Source organism: Trachymyrmex cornetzi, unplaced genomic scaffold, assembly GCF_001594075.2.
Source record: "Trachymyrmex cornetzi isolate Tcor2-1 unplaced genomic scaffold, Tcor1.1 scaffold127, whole genome shotgun sequence".
NCBI classification, from domain to species: domain Eukaryota; kingdom Metazoa; phylum Arthropoda; class Insecta; order Hymenoptera; family Formicidae; genus Trachymyrmex; species Trachymyrmex cornetzi.
The window spans coordinates 597241-621697 of NW_017295839.1; the positions used below are offsets into that span (position 1 = coordinate 597241).

The 24457-nt window shown below is 37.9% G+C and overlaps 1 protein-coding gene across 1 annotated transcript in view; it reads right to left on the reverse strand.

Annotated features, from left to right (window-relative positions):
* Positions 1 to 465: 465 nt before the first annotated feature.
* The window catches only part of C15 (homeobox protein C15), a 30797-nt gene continuing 6805 nt past the window's right edge, over positions 466 to 24457 (reverse strand). The window contains exons 2-3 of the mRNA XM_018522005.1: positions 7125 to 7353; positions 466 to 782 (exon numbers count right to left, since the gene is read on the reverse strand). Coding sequence (XP_018377507.1) covers positions 542 to 782; positions 7125 to 7353 — 470 coding nt within the window. The 3' untranslated portion in view covers positions 466 to 541. The remainder of the gene's footprint in view (positions 783 to 7124; positions 7354 to 24457) is intronic.

Below are 24457 nucleotides of genomic sequence, written 5' to 3' on the forward strand. Positions count from 1 at the left end.
AATTGCGATAATCCTCGCTTCGAGAGAAGAAACGTACGCTTTTAATGCGACCCGATTGTTCGTACATGATAAATTCACGACGATTATCGTGCCTCGCGCGCGATCGTACCGCGCTAGTTAAACTGCTCAAACCGTGACAATTATATGGCAAAATCACGAGTCGTGGCTAATAAGTGATACAGCTTCGAGTATGTGATGTTGTAAGGCAATGTACAATCGATTTCGCGGTGCTCTTTAGGACGTTCGTGTTTGGTGGTCGCCTGAATATCGTAAGGCAGAAGGAAGGCGATGCTAATAGCCTACAATCCGTAACTATCCTTAAAAAAACAAAGAAAATTCTCTGCTGTTATTATTTCATGATTCATGATCGGTGGATGAATGAGTATTTTCTCGTTCGCTTATTTATCGTAAAACAAATTTAAAAACAAAGAAAAAACAAAATGTAGATCCGACTTCTGATTCTAGACGCAGAGAGGAACGAGGAGGATAAGACGATAAGACGAATTCACTTGACGAGAGTCTCTCGGATCGTCGTCGCACTTCAGCAAATCGGCTCGGTTAGAGGCTGCGGTGGACCGTAAGGGGAAGCCCATTGGCCGACCGGATGGGTCAGAGTCGTCGTCGATGCTTGCTGCCTGTCCAAACTGGACACCGGGGTGCTGCCCGGGTGCCCAGATACCGACGTCGGGTATGCCACCTTGCCGAGGGCCTCGGCTTGCAGGGACAGCATCAGTCGATTCGCAGCTTGCCTCTCGGCTTCTCTTTCCTCCGCTGTTTGTCTCCTGCAACAGAATCCAGCGGTGTTGTTGCGAATTAATCATTCGCTTGGGACTGAATTACATGCGGCAATTTAAGTGCGAAAAAAATCATTTAACAGAAAATTGCACTTTTGTACTTCCTCGCATTTTTAGTTAGCCCTACTGAAAAAAATCACGTCACACAGTTGCGTGATGAAATCATGTAATTAAAACATGTAAACTACGGATTATTCCAAATTAGTACGTAATTTTTTAAAATTACATAATTTGAAAAATCACATGATATATTCTTTTTTTCTTCTATTTCTATCATTTAATTCTTTAAAATTCGGTAACTATAAAATCACATGATAGATGAAATTATTTTTAATATCATGTAATATGTTTCAATTACATGATTTCATCATGTAACGTTGTGACATGATTTTTTTCAGTAGGGATACCTTCTCATTAAAGACGTTTGACGTGTCGTCAGCCCTGAAATCGCGTTTTCCATAGTCGCACAAGTTTATACATCTAAGGGTGCAGCTTGTCGAGGAAACTTCCTGGCTTTTGACACGGTAGTCTACATATAGTTAAATCGACTATCGTATAACCGAAGTTCTCAACTGTACGCCGTTCACCGCACCATCAGGATCGCACTAAGGACGACTTGTATGAAGGAGCAAGTTTGGTGAGGAAACGAGACGAGGTAAAGGACGGTGAAAATAGAGTGACTGTTGTTAGGCGGAAAACAGAAGACGGATGTAATAAAGCTAATTCGATTCATCACAAAGTGGAGCGGAGTCCACCTTGCGCCACTGAATGACCCACGTGATATCTGTTTTCTAGCTTAAGTCTATTAGAACGCCGCAAAATGGCCGACTCGTTTGGGAAGGTCGATAGAGTTTGCGCGCACGAACGCTCAGCGGCGAATAGCGAATTCATGCCTGGTATTCATATAGTCGATTCTTATATATATTTAAAATCGTCTTAAGTATAGTCATAAGATGTCATAAACCAACCACAAACTAAGCATCTTAATCTCTTTCTTTCTACCTTTTACAAGACAATACCTTTTAATTTTTTTCTTCATAAAAAAAATTGAAAAATCCATATTTCTAATTAGATGGAGTGAAGAAATGGGTTAAGACATTACGTTACCGGTGCCATTCTTAGTATGGCAATATCCGAGGTTTCTTGAATCTCTTGAACTTTGCTATGAATAAAGATATATAAATTTTCTTAAATATAAATTAATTCCTAAAGACTCCTTAATGATACAAAATGATTGGATACAACAGGGCACTAGTATTTAATCAGAGTACATTCATCGTTACATTAAGATTAAATTATTAAAAATTCAGTTTTGGTTTTAATGTCCGTCTGGACTGTAATTAATATCAGAGTTTTCTTTCCTTCTTTTTTCTTTTTCTTTTAACGTTCTAAGTGTATTAAAAGTTATCCATTAATTTCAACATAATTGACACTGATTCGCTGAATCAAAGTCAAAGACTAGTTTTTGATTAAACCTATAGAATTTAAGTGTTTGCGATGTGGTGAATTTTTGTTTTAGTGAGCTACCTTCTATTGTTTTACAATAAATCGTTTTTGCTTCCAAAAAATTTACCTTTTAATAATTGTAATACATTTTAGATTGTTATTAGAGTTCATTTTTATATTATAGCTTCCGTTAATAGGTGGAGGTGGCTCATTGAAATGAATTAGTTTGTAATAAAAAAATATTTTTTTTAATTACAACATCATACTGTCTTTGAGAATAGTTCAAAAGTGAGCCGAAACATGTAAACGGATTAATGATTAATAAAGTTGTTTTGTTAACCGTTTGGTTTGCACAAGAATTACCGTGCTTGACTCCTATTGCCCTGTTGTATCCAACCATTTTATAAATTTTCTTATTATATTCCTCAATATCTGATTGAAAAAAAGTATAAGTACGTTACAAAACGGTATGGAATGGTATCGAAGGGTTAAGACAGTTATGAAATAAGAACTGATTACAAATACCCATGGTATCTTAGATACAACATCATTTGTTAGAATCGTATTTCTAAATTTTGCGTCCATTGATAATAACGTTTCTTTTAAATCACTAAAAGTTTCTATCCCGAGATTAGTCCAGGCACAGTTTCGACTGTCGCGGTTTCTCATCAACGTGCTTCCGTGACAGGATGAATCGGGAACTGGGCGTGCGGGGTAAGACCGGTTGAATTCGACTTGATCCCAATGTTTTCCTGCGTCGTGATCGTTATAATTTCCTAAAACTGGTTCCTTCTGGCGTAATGCTCGTGGACCTTCTAAAGACCGGTGGCGAGCGCTCGTGTCCTCCTCACGAATTACACCGCGTTCCGGCCTATCGCGGCGCAGGTACTATCTCGTTGACCCTCTTTTTGCCCGCCTTTTTGGCCGCGAGTTGAGCAACGCGGCTCAACAACTTCCTGTAATTTTCTTCACCCGATGTACGAGTAAACGAGCTACCCGGTGCCGCCGACGATCGCTCGCCTTCGAAATTTATTTTCCGATTCCCTCGACCCATTTCAACGTTTGTAACTCCCATAGTTTATCGTCAGATTGATCTTCTTAACGAGCAACTACTAAGCAAAAAACGAATCGCTTTATCTCTTAAACGAGTTCACGATGAAAATGGTGCTTACATATTCAAATGAGTGGAAAGATGCGGATAATTTCTAGAAAAAAATCTAATACAGAAATTCTTTATTTATACAGGGTCGTTACAGAAAATAAATTTAAAAATTCCCTGACTTTTCCAGATGAAAATAGAAAATTTTTCAATATAAAATATGTAAATTTTAACACATTTAAAATCAAGAATTGTAGAAAAGCTGGCCTATATTATTAAAAACAACGCAAAAAGGTAGCATACTAATTTTGGATGCAAATTTTGGGTGCAAATTCTAGCTAATAAAAAATAATATAGTATTAGAAAAAAGAATGCAGTTACGAAAAAGTGGTCAAATAAAAATAAAATATCAATTTTAATTATTTTATTAAAATCGTTTAAAGTGTGCGAGTTTTGAATGTATTTCACCATAAATGTCAGATATAATATTAAAAAATTATAACAATTATCTGGAATAGGAGCAGTTTAAGGAAATTGAGAGCAACCTTCCCTGTCATATATAGATTTTCTTCATCCTTGTATTATCGTAACGCGAACAAATCACAGTTCAAATAATAAGTCTGGAATTAAGCGTCATTAAGATCATCGGACATTACCGCGAAATGGTGAGGCGGGAACGGAGTAGAAAACGGGCAAGATTTAGCGCGTTGTCACTTTTATTAGCTTTTATTAGGGCAATTGAATCTCGCTCGTCCGCGCCCGTCTCCGGAATCCATTGCGGCTACGCCATTGCTGCAGTGACAGGTGCACCTACGCCGCTGCAAGTAATTAACGCGGTTAGCGATTAATAATTGACGGCGCCGTGCCGATTACATTTTGCAGCCCCGACACAGCCTCGCCCTATTCGCTGCGGCCGGCATAACCGTATTCTCTCGCAACCTGGGACACATTACTCTTATCTTTATACTTCAGCGCACGCTCAGACCCCCAACGCAACGCGTACGGAATAAAGCACACCCTCGCGATTCTTTCTTTCTAATTAATCAATTGCATCTTGTAATTTTTATTATTATTTACATTTTATTAACAGCTGACAGTTGCATATTCGTTGTGCCTTCTGTATTATATAACATTATTTTTATGCATCTATAACGTTATAGTTATATCCGCTCATTTAGTTACGATGTATTCGTATAGACGGTCCTGTTTCTAATCTTAAGCGTGGATTATTTTTATATATGTATCGCTTTTCCGCGAAACAATTTGAATGAACATCAGCCCCAATAAGATAATAGTAAATGGAATGAATGATCGATGAAACTCTAATCGTACCGAATCGCGAATACGTGCCGATTGATTCCTCTTGCGCTATCTACTGCATTACGCGCGCGATATATCGCGTCGAGTCTGCGAATCGTGTTTGAACGGTTACCGGCCTAGTCCTACACCGTAACCGATGAATGTTTAACGAGGTGAATCGGTGGGGTCGGTCGGGCCCGGCAGAGATCGAAACGATTCAGCCAACGGATTCGAGCGTTTGACAGTTTAAAAGCCAAGAAGCGCCTCTCGCCCGGCGGAGGGGCGTAGGGGGCTGAAAGAGGTGACGGGGCGCGCGGAGAACTGGCAGTCAAAGCAAGAAGGCGACCGATGGTAGGCAAAGGGGGAGGGAGAGGGTGAGAGAGTGCCCGATGTGCGCGATGGGAGGGAAGAGACTGCATTATGTACGGGACAGGGCTAAGCTGTTAGGTACCTGAATTATTGAAACCAAGTTATCTCATCTCTGCCTACAGTCATCTCGTTACTTTAAACGCAGCTGCACGCTGGACCGTCGTACCACACCGCGTCACACCGAGGCTTACGTCGCGACGTTTATGCGTGCCCCCACGAATTCCTACGATTTTATTTGTCAGACACACTTAACCCTTTGTGGTCCAAACTATTTCGCGCAAATGAACGATGATCTAGTATTTCATCCTCAATTTTATTTAATCTAACGTAAATCAAAGAATTTTTGTTACCAGTTTATGGAGGAATTTCGAAAATATTGCCAACTAGTCATTGTAATATTAAAATAATGTCAAAATAATCATTAAAAGTCATTTTTCCATCATTTCGACGTTATCGTGACTTGTTTAGTTTAGTTTAGTTTCTGCTTGGGTAATTATTTTCAAATGAAAACCTGAAAAATTATTCGATAGACTATCGCAATGTATTTAAATTTAGTTCAACTTCACATAGACTTGCAAAAGGCTAAACTTGAACCGTCGCGAATTTTATACAAAATGTAAGATCTTCAAACAAAAGGGAACAAAAAATAAAAAAATTTCGAAAAAGTTTCCTCCCCTTCCTCCCTCTTGCCTCTTTTTCTCTCGATTTCCATGATGATGTAGAGAAAAAAAAATCGAAGTGGAAAAGTCTGTCGTGCGCGCGGTGATGCGTTATTGATCGCGCGCATGATTACCCTGTCGTGCGTGCGTCTTTAATTAAAAATGATGTACTTGTCACTCCGGCGTGAAGTTAACTCGTCGTAACATTCTAGACAAATGTACCTGTCACGGCGATAACATTTCCGAGCGTACCGAGACAGATAATGCGTGTCGTCGGATTCCAAATTGAATTTCTACTCTCCTCTCGCGACGACGAAAAAACTTTTCGGTCGTCTCCACATGTGTACGACACGCAAGTCCCGAAACTTTCGCCTGATCTTGGAGAATACAGATCAAATAAAAATATATGATTCATGTTTGTCAGAATGTCGGTGTTATGCAAATGTTAAAAGTTTCTAAAAAAGAACGACGAGTTAAGCGAATTTATTTCCATTGTACAATTCGTAACACACATTTCAACAAACACAAATAAAAAAATCATATTTATAAACTGGAATTTTAAATCGCTTTAATATCTAAAAGCGGATCCAAATTGAATAATAGTTGTAACTGAATTTGCAAGACTTAAATGAAATTATCGCAAATAAAATTAGCAATGTTCATATTTAAGCCCAGTGTTGTTTTAAGCTACACGCTGCGATAACACTTTTGTAAGTGTTGTAAATAGCGTTCGTTAAAATTAAAAGAATTTTTGATTTCTAATCTTTCTTGAGAAGAATCGACGAAGTCTTTTTCGCAGTAATAATTGAACCGTTAAAAATGAAACTTATCGAAGTTGTATCGATTTTAATCTTTAATAAGCCATCTCGCTTACAAAGTAAGAATAGAAACTAGAATTCGAAGGCTAAATAGAGTCTTGGAAAGATCTAACAATCGTAGCTCGTTTAAGAACTATCGAGTCGTCTCTCCGAAAGCTTCTCTGCAAGTTTACCGCTTTATCATGGCATTTCGTAGAACGATTCAAAAGGACTTCGTAGCATGACAACGATTTTAGAAATCCTGAGACGAAGGAACGTAGGAAGGAGGGGGGGGGGGGGGAAGACGCCCCCGGTATCGGGGACCCGCGCTACGAACGAGCCCTCTTTTATCTAAATGACGTGTTTTCGTCCTTTCTTATCTTGAAGAGACTCCAATACATTTGACTGGCAATGCGTTTACAGATATAGGCGTCAGGCCGCGGCTAACCCGCTATTAACATTCCGAGAGCGCAATTCGAGACTCGTATTTTCTTCTAAAAAAATTCAATCGCCACGGTAACAATATTCCTCAAAAAAAATTGTCTTTAGTAAAGGTCGAACTAAATGCCGATAAAGAGAGATGCTCCATGAAGAGAGAATTTCCTCAAAAACTGCGTAAAATGTGTATAGCGTTGCCAATGAAAATGTCGCGAGAGCTCACCTCCATTTCGTTCGCCTGTTTTGGAACCAGGTCTTCACCTGCGCGTCCGTCATCTTTAACGACTTCGCCAACGCCGCCCGCTCGGCGGAGGCCAGATATTTCTGTTTGTGAAAGCGTTTTTCCAGTTCCGCGATTTGCAGCCTGGTAAAGCTCGTTCTCGGTTTCTTCCTCTTCGGTGGTGTCCGGTTCTGATAGGGATGACCGATCCGCCTTGGAAACGGTCCAGCCACTATATCAAGAAAAAAAAAAGAAGCATTGATAAGCGATGTTTCGGACACTGCTGGCGACATTCTGTCGCTATTACGTCAATGCGTATTCGTTACGGTGTTTCTATTCTTGGTAGATATATAGGTACTTAAATTGAAAAGACTATCGATATCTTCAAGAAAATCGTTAAAGAGACATGTAATGTAAAGGGACACATTTTTACCACTTCTAAAAAAAATTACTTGAAATACGCCTAACACGTAATCAATTGTCATAATACTATCATAACTTTTACTATTCCGATATGTCATAATTTTTCAAACCATTTATATAATATATTGTTATGGATTCTTTTAATTTATTCATGCTTAGGATAAAGATATTTTCAACTACATGTTTTTCAAACAATTTACACATTTGATTTTTATTATTATTAGAATTTGATGTATCGTATTTGTTAGATTTGTATTAGCGAAGCTGAAGCAAACTCATTGTCAGTTAAGTCGAAATGTATCGCTTTAGTATTGTAATTTAAATATATATACGTAGGGGGGGGTAAAGAATAGACTTTTTCGCCTATTTTTCGCAATAATATTTATGTTTCTGAACAGCATATACTAAACACGTAAAGTTCATGCTTGTGCTCTCAAGAAGCAATCATAATAGTATAAGGTAGTTGTAAGTGCGTCACTGCAAAGTTATAATGTTTGATATTGTTTGCTGTCGTAAATTTTATATTACTTTATAGTTGAAACTGACGGAATAACTTCGCCCTATCTTATCAATATTTTAATATTTTGACATGTTACGTCAAAGTGCTTGCCATTCTATTAACCTTTATTCTTTTCCACTTTTGTTTTTAATATAAGCTACTACGGAATTTTTTTAATATCATTGGTCGACAAAATTTTTTTTTTCTTATGTTATATTGATCTGATCGGAGTTCTCACAGTATTTTTTGCGCTAATTTCTACTTACTAAATTTATGAGCAGAGTCTTTTTTTAATAAGGCAGAGTTTTTTTAGTAAAGAAGGATTTTTTTTAATAATATGCATTTAAAAATTTTATTTTAATATAATTTATTATTATTCTAGTTATTTTTATTTTAGTTGATCTTTTCCGATAATTCATCGATAGTGTCACTTTTTTTATAAAGTTCGTGTAAATATTAAATTTTTGATCAAATGTCACCTTTTTTATTTGTTAGAACGTTTCTTATAGTATAGCGTTTTTACGCTATTTTCCAATCTGTTTATCGAATTTATGGGGAGAGTAGAGTTTTTGAGTAACACGCATTTCAAAATTCCTTTACTTATCTCTTCTACTTCGACATAATTAAATTATTCATAGAAAATAACTACTATATTTTACCGAGTCTATATTCATCGTAAAAGGTTACAAACAAAAATAAATTATTTTAATTAAGAAAAAAGACCTCACATAACGAGTTGTTAGCAAAATATATAAGTTTTTAAAAAGAAATATGTCGATTACAAAAAAAATTGGAACCCATAAGATAAATTTTAATCTCTTTTTCAGAATCAGCATCGAAAATACATATCATGTATTACTATTTAACAAAGTCATTGTTAACCAATATAATCAAATCATCTTTTCTCATTCATATGTCTGAATTATTATAACATCGATGATATTACCGACGATTCCGTAGAGAGGAGGAAGTTCTCGAGACCAGACGATATCGTAATTTATATTCGTTGAACATCACTCATCGTCTTAATATCAGTTCGTTCCGCCCTTCTATTATGCCCGATAGGCAGCTGTCGGAGTCATTAAGCGCTTATCTCATTTGTAGTAATAGCGCGCGAGTAAAGAGAAACTACGCTAAATGCCCCGTGCGTGCGTGTATTTGCATACGTAATGAGAAAGTACACGACATTACCAATTTCACGAGACCAATAAAGGAGAGAAGGATCGGCCGCTTAGATACGCAACCTGTGTACCAGATATCGCAAAAACGAATCGCCGCCTTCGACTTCTGCGACGGTTCTGCTAATGGATTGGAACGCGATCTTCACGGAGAAAATCAGAATGCTGAAGTGAATTTAGCGTTTATACTTCGGCGATGTAATTCCCGCGATTACATCCCCTATAGATTTCGTCCAAGCTATTCATCGAATTAATTAGGGGATTAAGACCGGTATTCATAGTCGGATCTTATATTTAAGACCGTCTTAAGTACAGCCTTAAGATGAACCAATCAGATAGCTTAGTATCTTAACTTTCGAACAACACACTTATTTTTGATATCTTTGGACGGCACACATGGGTCATTCGTGTCCGAAAAAAATTCACACATATTCTTTAAGGTCTCTACTAAATTATTCTGTTATGCAACCATTGGAAAAAGTGTTTAGAAAAATTATAAAAATTACTTTCTGCACCAGAAAAAGAAAATAATTCAGTTTTGATATAAAAATTGTAATTTTGCTATATATATATACAAAAAAAGTCATTGTAGGATGTTTTCGTACAGATATCATAATTTACAAAAAAAAATATTACACGAGCCAGATGCAAAAAAGTGCAATTATTTGAGCATCTGAATATGTCATATTTTTAATGTGGACAAATAGAATATTTTTGAAGAAAAAACAGTTTTTGATTTTATTAAAGTACAAAAATTATTTAATGCAAACAGAAATATTTAAAAAGTGATTACAGAATATTAAATTTTTTTATGGTACCTATTCGCTGCATATCGGTGATCTGTGGACTTCACATATCGGCTTCCCGCAGTGAATACAGCAAAAAAATATAGACACAATAAAATAACTTAATACAAAAATAGCAAAATAACTAAATTCATTTATTTGTGAAAAAGGCACCTTCCGACTATAGATATGGGTCTTGATTTCTCACGCAACTCTGCGATTGTGCTGCTCGACAACACAGAGATTCCCTGTCGCCGTTGCTTCCCTATATATTCCCTCATCACAAAGATTTTTTCCATGGGTGAGGGGTGTGCCATGTGCACAGGTATGTATATGAGAAATAAGAACTATTAGAAATAGCATGGACACGAAAGATCCATATACGCTGTTCGAGAGTTAAGACGATCTTAAAACAGACTATATGACTACCGTCCTAAGAACGGAATGCAATCTCGTGAACATGAACGGCAAATCGTTCGCAGATCACAAAATCATATCTTGTCTTTGTCGAATAAGTCTGTATTTTTACAATACCATCAAAACCAACATACTTATTTCGATGCAATCCCGAAACGAGGGATGATTAGATAACCAGCGTACGATATAACGGTTTACGTTTCCAACTTTGATTTACTGCTAAATAACACGAGTAATACGCTTCAGAGACCCTCTCATTACGCCTCGTCTGAGCTGGATCGAAGGATCGCGTGCATTTAACAATAAGTAATATTTATACAAATACACACGAATGAGTGCTGGCTAGTCTATGGAGGTGCATTTTTCTAATGTGAAAGTAGCATGGAATACCTGAAGAATCTGTCAAATTTTTATCAAAGTACGAAATGAACTGAGTATTTCTCTTCGTCTCGTCGACTGTCGGCCGGACCCCTCTTCCGCACAATTTGCTGGAAACCGGAGGAATCATCGTTAAAGGGTAAAAGGGCCATCGAGCGAACATTATCCCATTATGCACCCCCTTTTCCCACCCCTCCTCGTTTTACGTCCTTTATCGCCACTCCTCGCCCAGAAATACATCCCATCACCCGGTAATCGCAAGCGATCCAAATAATAATCTCATTACGCGTTCATTTGCGATTCCATATCGATCTGTAAACGTCAAAATGTGTATCAAGCAAACCGCAATATCTTGAGCCTAAAGTAATTAACTCTATATCTATATATAAATGATAAGACTTTTAATAGTTCTTAAATGGAATCAGATTATGGAATGTGGAAAAATATAAAATGTGGGAAGAAATCTGAGCAATTAGAAATTCATTAGTAGCGACGATTAGTCTCGATTCCTCGTGATTTACGAGAAGTGCATGTTTTATGCAGATATCTCACGGTTTAATCAACAATCCATGCGATTATAGAGCACGCATTAACACGCAATGTGTAATGATCGCAATTTATATACGATTTACGATTACGAGACTGCACGGATACTCACGATTGATTTCTCACGACTGCTTTGCGCACGTTGACAGGCGTCGAATGGCGATGTAATTATAACGATGCAACGAGCGTCATAAAAGGAAAAAAGAACTGTGTTTTTGCACTGTATCATATCCGACTCCCATTTCGGTCCTACCTCGCGGTCAATCGCGTAATATGCGAGCTTCGACTTTGGCCTCTTATTTCTTGCGCGCGAAAGGCTTTCTTGCGTCATCGCTTGTGCTTATTAGGACAATAATCGCGTAGCGGCTATTATACTTCGTTCTATTATCGCAGCATACTAGTTTAGCGGCCACTGCGTATACCAATATGGTTTCTTTCTCTCTCGTTCTCCTTCTTTCTCGTAATCCACTCGTAATTACCTTCTTTCGCGGAACGGTCGGACACACGCGCGATACAAGAATCCGGACTCGCAAAGCTCCGACAGAACTCTCATGGAGCGGACGAGATGATGGAAACGTTTCCACGTGAGGCGTTGGTGGCGTAAATAGATACCCACCGACCATTGTATTTCTGTAAAGAAACACGAGTGCCTATCTCTTTAGCAGGAGCAACATTAGAATATAAGATCACCCGTCATTATGTACTATTGAGGCAACGAGAAAAAATCAAGAAACAAGAATTGAGAATATTCTTAAGGTAATAAGCATAACATAAAATCTATCTGAATCGCATAAAATTGCCATATTGATATGTACAGGATTGGGAAAGTTATTTTATAAGTTATTTATATAAGTTACTTTATATGTATTTGTCTCGTAGAAATTGATTATAAAAAGTAATACAAAATTGGAGCAAATAATAAAATAATAATTAATATATAATATAATAAAATTAATAAAATTAATATAATTAATGTAATATAAAAAATAAAATACCCGAATTTATTATACCTAATTTCTATAATAAAAACTAACTTATAAAGTAACTTTCCTAACTCTGGATTTATGTAACATGCTTATTGGTCCAGACGATCTTATGCTATAGCTATACCATGCTTATGCATTTTGTGTGTTATAGCCCTAAGGAGCTATTCAAACTTGCATAATCGCATAACTTATATCTATGCAAAAAGAAAATTATCTAATAGCTTTTCTATCATAAGAAAACGCACGCAAAAATTGCGATTGCCTATTGCTTAATTTTCTTTATGCATAAGTTTATGCGACTGTGCAAGATTGTTTGGATAAGTTCTCGTTCTTGTAATTTGCATAGCGATTCCTTTTGTCGCTAAATGAGAATCCTCACACTTATGTTTCACTACTTTTTGAAAGTTTTCTTGGCAAGTCTTGCGGCAGAAAGAAACATCGAGGTTCCGAGGTAACGACTAACGATGTTCATTATCAAGCGGCTATACGATCGATAACAAACAATTAATCGACGTTTCTTACGGGGAGAGAACGGCGAAGTGACCAGAGCTTGTAAGTAGCTTTCGGTATCAAGTAAGAGAGAAGACGGTCATCTCTTAAAACCAATTAGGTCCCGCCTGCCAGTCGTAACTCAGCGTTTGACGATAACACTCTCGATTTCGGTTAATTAACTGCATTTAAGGTGCCGCCTGATGTTTCCAATCTGACATGTAAACGTAGGTGTAGACTGCTGGCTCGCATCCCAATGATATTCGGAAGCAGAAACTTATCTCGTACCTTAGCAAAGGATTAATTCAACATACATATATTTCTCGAGAAGTATAATTTGTGTAACCAAACAAGTCGTAAGAAGAAGTCTAGCCTTTGTTACAAACGTTCGATTTGTCTGCGCGAAATTGGTTCGTGCTTGATCGCGCTTTCGTGTCCAGCGATATCATCGTACGGTAGCCCGATTACCATAGTCAGTGTCGTTAGCGTGTTTAACGACAGTTCAGTCGGCGCGATTTGTCAGACAGTTAAAGCGACTTCGACATTGTTCGCGGAGACCGTTTTACCGCGCAATTTCGGTTAGGATACTACACCGGTGAATCTTTGCGGTTGAAGCGTTTAACTCAGTCGACAATCCCTGATGCTAAGGATCACTGGCTGTTGAAACGATATTTCTGGAGAAAATTTCTATATTTTCAAAGAGATTTAAGAATCGAATGATATAAACTGTCGAAGGATGATTCTTTTACTTTACAGAGAAGAAGATAGAAGAGAAATGACAGGAGCAACAAACATATCTTAGATTATATATATTATTTGAAAAAATATATATAAATGCTTTAATTATTAAAATATTGTTTATAAATCAAAGGATATCCAGCCTATTTTAAAAAACTATAGATCTTTAACTGAGAGAGAGAATAATTAAAAATTCAAAATTACTCAAACACATAAAATAAGAATCAAAATGCAAACTTATCGACTATAGATCAGCGTTTTCCGATCTTTTTTAATTCGCGACACATTGTAAATAACAAGATAAATTTATGAAGATATTAGTCAGTGAATAATATAATGCCAAACACAAAGAGAACGGGTAATTAAATTTTATTGATGTAATACAACGAATTATAAAATTTATGAAGATTAGGTGCACATGCTTTTACACTCAATATAAATCTTTTATGAGATACCGCCAATACTCAGAAATAAACAATAAAAAATTCTAAAGGTATTGTTTCAATAAAGAGGACTTTATTACAATGATGATAACGTTTTGACTGAAATGAGAGTAAGCGCAATATAATTTAAGTAATTTTCACAATTTTTTAAGTATTTTACTTTACACCTTATTCGCTTTTTTATTTATAATTTCTAAGCTTTTTCGTTTCTTTTACTTTCTCAAAAATTTTCGCAGCACACTTGGAGAACCTTTTGCAATACACCAGTGTGCCGCGACACACCGGTTGAAAAACTCCAACGTGGATTGATGATATAAATATAATTTAATAACAATTAAAAAATTTTTTTCAATGTAACAAGCTACAAGGTCTATATGTATATTCCGAGATTTACTTGTTACCACTCCGTGAGGACTGTGACAAGAGCTTGCTCGCGGGGTGGTCGTAAAAACAAGATGGCGACGTGATGCTGCAAAATGGTCGGCGTAAATAAACGGTATAACAGCTTCCCAGCAAAAGTTATCGACTGTTTCCTGTTCGCGCTCAAGTTTTTCTTGGCTAACCGTTTTTGCCTGTCAACAAGAATGCCCGCGTCCGATTTGTCGCTCTAATTTTCATCTTTTGTCCCCGCACAAAAATTATCGTTCGCCTTATCCGATACATCAAGAGATATTAGTGTCCTATTTGTCGGTCACCATATATTTTCGTTGAACGATTCAAATCTAAAATACTATTTGTCGCTTAAACTACTTGTCGCTTAAATCACTCGGATAATTTTAATAGTTCCGGCACGAAGTGGTATTTTACAAAACCAACTAACCGATCGTTGAATGTAACAGCATGAGTAATAGCGAATACCGGTTCGCGTCGTCTTAAGGTAGACACGCCGGAAGTGAACAATTTGTTCACCAATAATCTCCATCGTTCGCGCAACAGTTTATGATCGCGGAAATACCATTTCCGTTGTCTCTGTGCATCTGCACAGAGAACCCTGGAAAAGCTGAAGCGAGGCAATAAAGAGGCTTTTAGAAATAATCGAAAATAACTCGATTGCCGAAATAACGATAACCGATTGAAAATTTTGAATAACGGCGAGAGCCTCGTCGAGCGAAGAAGGCAATCGGGTGAAAAAAGTTCTAATCAGGATTGGCAGTTTTCCAATGTAACGTTTCCTAGAGAACTGCCGACGATTTCGTCCTCGGTGACCTACTGAGCTTGTAACATAACCTTTGCAGCGATTCTGCAACGATGATGGTTCCTCCCGCGACCGAGAAAGAGCCAGGTCGGGTATCATCCGATGACGCAATCTCCGTGCTGATGCGACAGCGGGCGAGCTTAGAGAAAGTCATTACTTGGAGCACGTTCTGCTCAGTAATGGAGTTTGCGGCCTTCAAAGTAAATTGTTTTCTGCGCGCGGCGAATTCCATGACGACGACGGTCGGCCGATCGTTGAAGGAGAAGATCTTGCAGCTCTCTTGCGAATTTCGCCCTCCTGTCGCGCGGCATTTATCACGATGGCACACGCCAAACCTCGACGCAAACCCTCTTAATCCCTTCGGATAATCCTCTGTTTATCCTCTTTAATCTCAGGTTAATAGCTTCTTGAACATTATCTGTCATCGTCTAAGTGTTTAGGTAAACGCAGTCCTTTTAACCAGCGTATCAACATTTTTTCCGACCGATGTCACTCTGTTTCCTACCTGACGTTCTTTCTCCCCTCGTTGAGATAAAAATGTATCGTTAAAAATATTTTTATTACTTTATCTCTGATCCTCAAGTGTCGAGCTGTTATATTGTTACAGAACAGTTTTACTGAAGTATTTAAAACTACAGCTATGGATATATACAGATCCGAAAATAATTTTGTTCGATCCATCGAAACAATTACGTAAGTCCCTTAAATTAGTTGCTAGAACGTTAAAACTGTTTGCAACAATTATAGCTGCGTCTAGCAGCAAAAGCGGCTTTGCAACTGTTGTAAGATTCTTTATAATGTAATTGCTTCTTGCAACTTAGTTCTTCAATATGAATTTTAAATGTATAAACCAGTCACATTGAATAATTTTACAACAGTGTTGCAAAACCGCTTTTACAGCTGAACGCAGCTATTGTCGTAAACGTTTAAACGTTGTCTCATGAATTGAAATCTCATTTGTTTGGTTAGAGTTGTACTCTGGCGGAACCTATAAATGAAATAAGGGTGCGAAACACATCGAGTTTCGCGCTTACTAAGGTAACAGCATATCGGGAGACTCGCCCCTGGACATGCAATTTCAGGTGCAACGCTATCTGTAACTAAATCTTCACGAGGGGCCGTGTACTCTAAAGAATTACCCGGCTCCTACTGCAACCCGCCGTAAATCTACACGTGCATTTAGAAAGCGCCGATGTACATACACGATCACGTGCGTGCGCGAACGTTTATGCGCATATACACGCTTACCTGCCGACGGTGTAATTGAACCAACATAGCGGACAACTAAATGGCACTAAACGAATTCGTAGAAAGCATAATATTCCATCCTATAAAATTATGTTCTCCTTAGCCAACCCTCACCTAGTATCGCGATCTCAGATACGCCTCTCATATACTTGGCTTATTGTCAGCCTCGAACTATACTCGTCTGCAGTTTTCCCCTCTTATTTCTCGACTTATTTCTTGGTTTAGAATCTTGCGATTAATCGAGATTAATATACGTTTGGTTATACCACTGCGATTCGTCGGAAATCATAAAAAGAGAATGTCATTTCGAAATCGTGTGGCACCGCTTTGCGATTCTCCTGGACAAGGACGGAACGATAAGTGGAATATAATATTTCCAGTAACTCATATCTAAGGCAAAATTGGACACTCTTTCCGTAATTAAAGTCTTTCGAGGAATCGCGGCGAAGCGTTGCGCTCGTATAAGGTACACAGGCCTTGCAAAGCGCAAGGATAACTGCGGCGCTGTTAAAGTAATGGGAGTGCTGGTGCTTTGTTAGTGCTTAACTAGGAAGGAAAGGGGGGAAGGGGGAAGAGAATGAAAACTAAATGTTTCCAGGAATGTAAAGTCGATGCGGTTCCAATCGAGAAAATTGCTCAAGACCGCCCTGCATAAGAAACACGGAGTGTATTATAAGTCTTTAAATTTTACGTCCGATCTTCGGGGAAGATTAAAGAAGTGAATTTCGCGGGAGGAAAAATTTTAACAGACTGTCTTGTTTTCTGCCGATACTCATTTAACCGTAGGAAGCAATGACAAAACCCTCAATGAGCAGATCCGATGACTTCTTCGTTTCATTTCTCGCCTCTTTCGTTCGCGGAAAGAACAGTTTTGCTGAAGCATCTAAAACTGAACATTTTTGTTGGATCAAAATAATTATGTAGAACGTTGATTAACGTAGCAAAAAGTGTTAACATTCTAGTATCCAATTTAAGTGTTCTACATAATTATTTAGAGTATATAACAGTGACAACTAATTCTGGGCTATTATTTATTTAAATAATTATTTAGATGATCAAACAAAATTTACCACAAAACAAAAGTCCAAATTCGAGACATAAGATATCTTATAAAACATTTTAAAGATATTTTTGCGAGATCTGTCCAAAATACTCTAAAAGATATCTTATATTCCGATTTTGGACTTTGTTATTTGGATATTTTCAAATTTGTACACTGTAAAAAATAAAATGTTAATTTTAACTTAAAGACGTTTCGTGGATTTTCTGAGACATGCAAAAATGTTAATTTTAATATTTTTGCATATCTCAGAAAATCCATTAAACGTTTCTAAGTTAAAATTAACATTTTATTTTTTACAGTGTATCTAGCTAAATTTTTTAATACTTCAGCAAAGTCATCCTTTTTGACGAGAATAACAACTCGACACGCGAGAATTGGAAAAGTGGAAGTAATGAAAAATATTTTTTGATGACAGATTTTAGACGTAATTGCGTTCGCACATTTGCGATTACTGTCTATGCGAATATATATTGTATAATCGTTCTTTCCGTGTGAGGGGATAACAACTTGACATCTGTGAGAACCGTAGATAGAATAATAAAAATATTTTTAACGACAGATTTCAATTAGATATAATTGCGCCCGCATACATTCCGCGTACAGCAATCGCAAAATGAATCACTTTATATCACACCATCTCACACGATCTTTGACAAAAATTGCTTCAATTGCTTTTGTGTTTTAAGATTTAGAATATAAATAATAAAGGACTCTTGAGATTTAAAACAATGAAAAAAATAAGGAGCGTATAAGAATCAATGGTTCACAATTAAAATTAAAGTAAATAGAAATAAGTATATTATAATGTAAGTATGTTGAATCGAGAGACGATTTTTCTACGAAAAGATATCCAAGACCACACGGTGAGTGATTTTATTGAGACGAAGTTGTTGCTTGTTTCATTTGACAATTTTAAGTTTTTCTTAATCTCTTTTTTCTAAAACATCGGAAATAAATTTCAACACTCGGTCTTTTAATCGATTGACAACGATGTCTCATAGAAGCAGTCATTTGGTCTCATATTTTCGATTCGCTACTTATCTGATGAGGGCACCGAAACATGTAATAATTTGTATCTAATTCTATTTCTTATATCTTACATTATAATATACTTATTTCTATTTACTCTAATTTTAATTGTGAACCATTGACTCTTACACACCCCTTATTTTTTTCATTATTTTAAGATTTAGTTAACAGATCATTACGTAACGTTGAAAACTTTAAAATGCGCGGACGGGGCTCTTCACGTCTTACGTCGATCGGAAAAGGGAAATGTGAGTCGCACAGGCACCGATCATTTCTCAAACTCTATAACTTGATATAGACCCTCGACCTGGATGGTGGTGGAAGGGACGAGAGATGGGGGCGAGAGGTGAAGCAGCAGTGCCTTACATTATCGATATTACGAGGCGTCGATAAAAAATCGCATAAAATTAAGCAAGCTCGCACGTGTTCGTGATAAAACTCAATACCTTTAGCCTATGGTGGGTTCCGTCAGTGGCTCTCACGTTCGCTTTTCCGTCGCGAACGATCGTTTAATCTGCTAGCAAACATTTTAGAGTGTTGTTACAAGGTTTTAAAGAGACGCTGTAGTCAAGCGGCCTTAAATCTTAACTTTTAACTGTCACGCGACTTTTTGTTCTTAAACTTTCCAAGTGCAGGGTTTGATATTCTCAAGTTATTAGGGGATATTATTTATGCATATTTTGTGCATAAATTTATATTACATTTGTTTAATTAAAATAACGTAACATTTTCTTATTGAATAATCAATCGTGCGTCGAAGACGAATCCTTTCCAGCTTCAAACAAGACCGAATTATTTCCCCAAAATGTTGCGCATTATTTAAAGTTACCCTTCCAAACCGACCATCATATTCTAAACGTCTCATAAACCGCGGCACACATATTTCTTGGCGTTTATTCATATATAAACGTTAGCTTTTCATGATATAATACGTTTCATCGACAATCAGCATTTAACTCGTTATCTTTCCATTCTTTGACAGCTCATCCAATTCTTATTGCGCATTACAACTTACTATGGTATTAATTAACTCTTCTATCAGCAATAAAAGTCTTCTAGAAACAAAGCAAATTTTGTATTATTCTGGACTATATAAAAAAATTTGAAATAAATTCGTATATTTGTCAAAGCTTTAACAACGTTTTTACCATCATAAAAGTCAAATTGTATTTTAACAGATGTTTATATGTTGTCCAATTTGTCTCCTTTAATTGTGAATTCAGAGAATCCACTGTAATAGTTTTAGATTATATTTTACTTATTTCTTACAGATTTATCTACCAAAATTCACAATCAAAATATTGATAGTGCCTTTAAAGATATCAGATATCGGCGGAGGGTTAAAAGTCTACCATAAATTATTTCAAACTAGAATTTCTCGAGATTAATATTTACAGCTACACCACGCTACCGCAACTCGATTGCTCGAGAAAAGTACAAGGGGTACGACAAAGTCCGGCAAGTTCGCTCGCACATCGCCAGTCATCCATACGTTATGACGAATACATGGTGCGATCAAGGTCTAGCGAAATTCACTCTGACGTGCCGCCGAAGACCCGCCAGCAAATCCCGTCGATTTCTCCGGGGACTCGAAAAAAATCGCGAATGATATGCCGGAAACCGTAACGCTCTCCCTTTCTCCCGCGCGCGGCGCGGCGCTGCCGTTCGGGTTCCGCGCTAAAATATCGTCACTGCGCGACCCCGCGTTTTTTCGACGTGTTCACGTCAAAAGATTTGCCGGCCCGCGTTTTTCCGCGGCCTCGAGGGAGGTTCGATCGACGCGGTAGATAGGGGCGGATTTGGCCGATCTCTCGCGTATCTCGCACGCGAGAATACAAACCGCTTGTTCCAAGCGGCCGGACGCCGATCAATTGACCCCCGTGAAAATATCGCGTTTTGCACGAGCGATTTGACCCTACGTGCTCTTTTGTCGTCGGGATTGATGAATTATTACAAGCCTTAATGAAGTTTGCCAGTTTGCCAAGCCGGACTTTGTAACGCGTATTAGCACATTTTTTAAAAATTTATAGTAGGATACGATAATAATAGAGTAATATTAGTAATATGATAATAGCATATAATAAACATATAGTATGATTTAATTTAAATATTATTTATGATATGTGTTTTCTATGTAAAATTTTTTGTTTTATATAAAAATGCAATATAAAGGAGACGCAAAAAATATTACAATATAAAATATGAAGAAATAAAAATAACAGAATATTGGAAGAATGTATGCGATATAATATTTGTAATAAAAAAAGAGGAAAGAAGATATGTAGGAATAAAATTATATAAGAGAATAAAAAAATACATTTTCTAAATAAAATAAAAATTTATGAAAGAGAGTAAAGACTATTAATTACAGTTATATAAAACAGATCAATTATTTCAATTCAAGTTGAATATCGAGCATTTTATTTAACGCCAAGTCGATATTTAACGAGTAAGATACCAAAAAGAAAGAGAGAGAGAGAGAAATCTTTGAAATTATCAAGAAGATATTAGGGTAAGATTACCGTTTATTTCGCTTAATGCGCGGAGACGATGCCTTGTAAGGAACAATCCAACTGGCGGTATCCTAAACAAAGGTCTCTCTATAAGGACGTTTCCAAATGACCGACTCCGCTCGCTTGCGTCTACGTGCTAATTGTCTGGAGGGAAATTAAACTGAAGTCACGTTAATTATATAATTCCTCCCCTCTCCCTGGGAACGTTTATTCGGCGCGTAACCCATCGGTGGTGGCTGGGCATTGCGACCAACGAACGCGCGGGCAAACGAGGGGGGAGGGGCGATGATGGACGAGCACGCCTGACCTTACGGGGGCTGCCAAGCTCGCCCAGCGAAATCCCTAACTCAACGCTAACTCGATCAGTCAACGCCCACCATGGCCCACACCGTGCTCGTTGCTCGGCTCTAATCTGCCTCCAGATTAATTACTACGTAATGCCAGCCTGAATAATTATCGTTTCTACGGAAACCCGCCCGCGCCTCTACTCGCATGCGTGGCTCCCGTGCGGTGTTTCTTCGCCACCCTTCCTCTCGACTCTCCCCCATGTGTCAACGTCTCTATACACGTGTACTACATGATTTAATTCTATCAAGTCCTATTACATCCGTTGGATAATTATAATTATAATTGAAATAACTTAATTATTTTCTGTACGTCTCATTAGAAGTTACGGTCGTCGTTATGTTGTTACTACATATGACAAAATATTTACAGACTTTCTTATACGCGTCACGTACGTATAATTTAATTTTATCAAGATCTATTACATCAGTCGAATAATTACAAAAAAAATAGAATATATATTTAATCCATTTATGACTGAAATAATTTAGTTATATCTTTTGTACGTCGCATTAAAAGTTATGACTGTTATTATGTTGTTACTATATGACAAGATACTTTGCATTTACGGATTTTCCTATATGTTATATTATACTGTCTCTATATTATACTGATGTCGTATGATTTAATCCTATCAAGTTCTATTACGTCCATCGGATAATTACTAAAAAAAAAGGATATATTTAATCGAAATAATTCAGGTATTTTTTGTATATCTTATTAGACGTTATAATCGTCGTTATCATGACAAAGTACTTCGCGTATTTATAGATTCCTCTACGTGTCAATGTCTATATACACTTGTACAATGTGATTTAATCCGTCGGATAATTGCTGAAAAAAAAAGGATATATTTAATTGAAATAATTCAGTTGTATTTTTTGCCTCATTAAATATTACAGCCGTTGTTACGTTGTTATGGCAAAGTACTTGGCGTATTTACAGTAGAAAACTCGATGATTCGATTTTACAGTTACGCGTTCGCTGTACAGAATGCGTCAGATGCGAGTGCAGTTACGTTTTTACACGCGTCATTTGTTGCGGTTATTGTTTCTTCGTGAATACGTGCTCCCCTTACTTCGAAGACAAAGCTTTAAATTTTTTTCGTTACTTCAATATTTTTGATATAAGCTGCAGGAAGCTCAACGCATTCAAATTGAAATAATGTGGTCATCGATTTTCATAGATAACAAATATTTATCTTTCATTTTTAATATATCTCTCTTAAATTAAATTCCGCTGTTAACTTTACTTTGTCTTACCATGTCTCTCTTCCAGATTATAACAATCGAAAAGAAACACATCTTTCTGTAAAGAACAACTAAATTTCCAAAGTAAACAAATTTATCTATGAAAATTATTCATAACTTAATTCAACAAAATCGTGAAAAATTTTATTTGCATATAAAGTTGATCGTTGTTAAAATTGTTGATTTACGTTTAATAATTGCAATTCTTGAAGGCATACTTTTGTATACTAATAATCTACGCGTCTACATGATAGAACACAATTTGTACAAAGGATATGTGGGAGCGGCGTGTCGCGAACCGAGTGTACCGTACCGGGTCAACTGCCTCTCGCGTTTATGTTTCCGGTATGAACGATCCGAAAAATGAAATGCGCGTCTAGCGCTAATAACACGGCGTAACCAGAGCTCTCCGCGAGTGCAAAATTACGAGGAATACCGAGAAACGTTTTTCCCGCGCCTCGCGGCGCGTTCACGGGATATTGACGCAAGAAATTTCGAAGCCGTATATATTCCGCGCGAAAGGAACCTAACCCCATTCGGCCCATTCGTTTCTCCTGCGCTTTGCCGATCGGTAGCCCCGACCTTGGGGTATCCGTATATATACTCTTTGGTGGTTGGTTTCGCGGTACGTTCGACCGAAATCTCGCCAATTCGGTAGCCAACGGCGCCTCGCCGTAATTTGTAATAACGTATCCACCGCTACCGTTCGTGGCCACCGGGATTTGTCGGCGAATCGGGAACAAAACGAGCACGTATACGAGCGGTTAAATGACCTACCCCGTAATTTCTAATATTTCATTTAAAATGAGGAAGACGCTCGAGTTCTCGAGCGGTATGGCCCCGGGGCCCACTGAAATATTACAAATTGCGGGTTGTATACATACCTATATCACGCTTAATCATTCGTATACATTCTCGCGCGCACGGACAACGTATATACACATTTGGACAATTTCATTGGCGAGAAGGCGCCGTGGCCGCAGCGGCATCGGTGGATTCTGGTTTCAGGTTTCGGTCACGCGATGCCTTTTTTCTCTGTTCCCGGTACCCGCTTATCTCTGCGCCCGGGGCGCTCCACGGCGCATCGACAACACTGCGTCGTTCCGTGTGTTTCCGTATCTTCCTTTTGCCGGACATGTAAGATAGACGACTCCTTGTCCGTCCTCTTCCGAGATCTCCTCCTCGCGCCAGAATTCGTATAACATCTTTTTGTACGCAGGTACGCTTAACGTTGCGTACGCAACACGTCTTACGTAAGGAATACCGGCCGCCTCGCAGGAATACCGCCGCTTAACGAATCGCTCGTGTGTTTCGTGCTGCGCCGCGCCCGTGCCATTGTGCCGTAACCGTTTCCCAGAAGGGCGCAAATCAGAGGAGTAATATACGAACGTAAAAGTGCGAAGGCCTAATTATTATTGAATGCCTCCGCGCGAGGAGCGTACATTGTAGAAAATTACTATTGCGAGAAGAGAGGAGATCCGGTTGAGGAGCCCGGCCGACTCATCGCCGCATCGCCCCGAGGAGATCATCCGGACCCGTTTTGGCCCGCGTTCGCGTTGCGTTGCGTTGCGTTGCGTTGCGTGGTAATACAATTGAAGAGTTCAATTAGAAACCGGTCCGAGTGCCGAGAGCCAAACAATTGAACCAATAGCGCCGAAGCGCCGCATTCGCGTCCCAGCCGCGCCGCGAGGGAATTGTCATTCTAACGCGATCCAATCGTCGTCTCTATTATACCTTTCAGCTCGAAATATTGAAACCTCGAGGTTTGAAAAAACGGCTACTCATTCATTATATATTCTTGCGTAGGTACT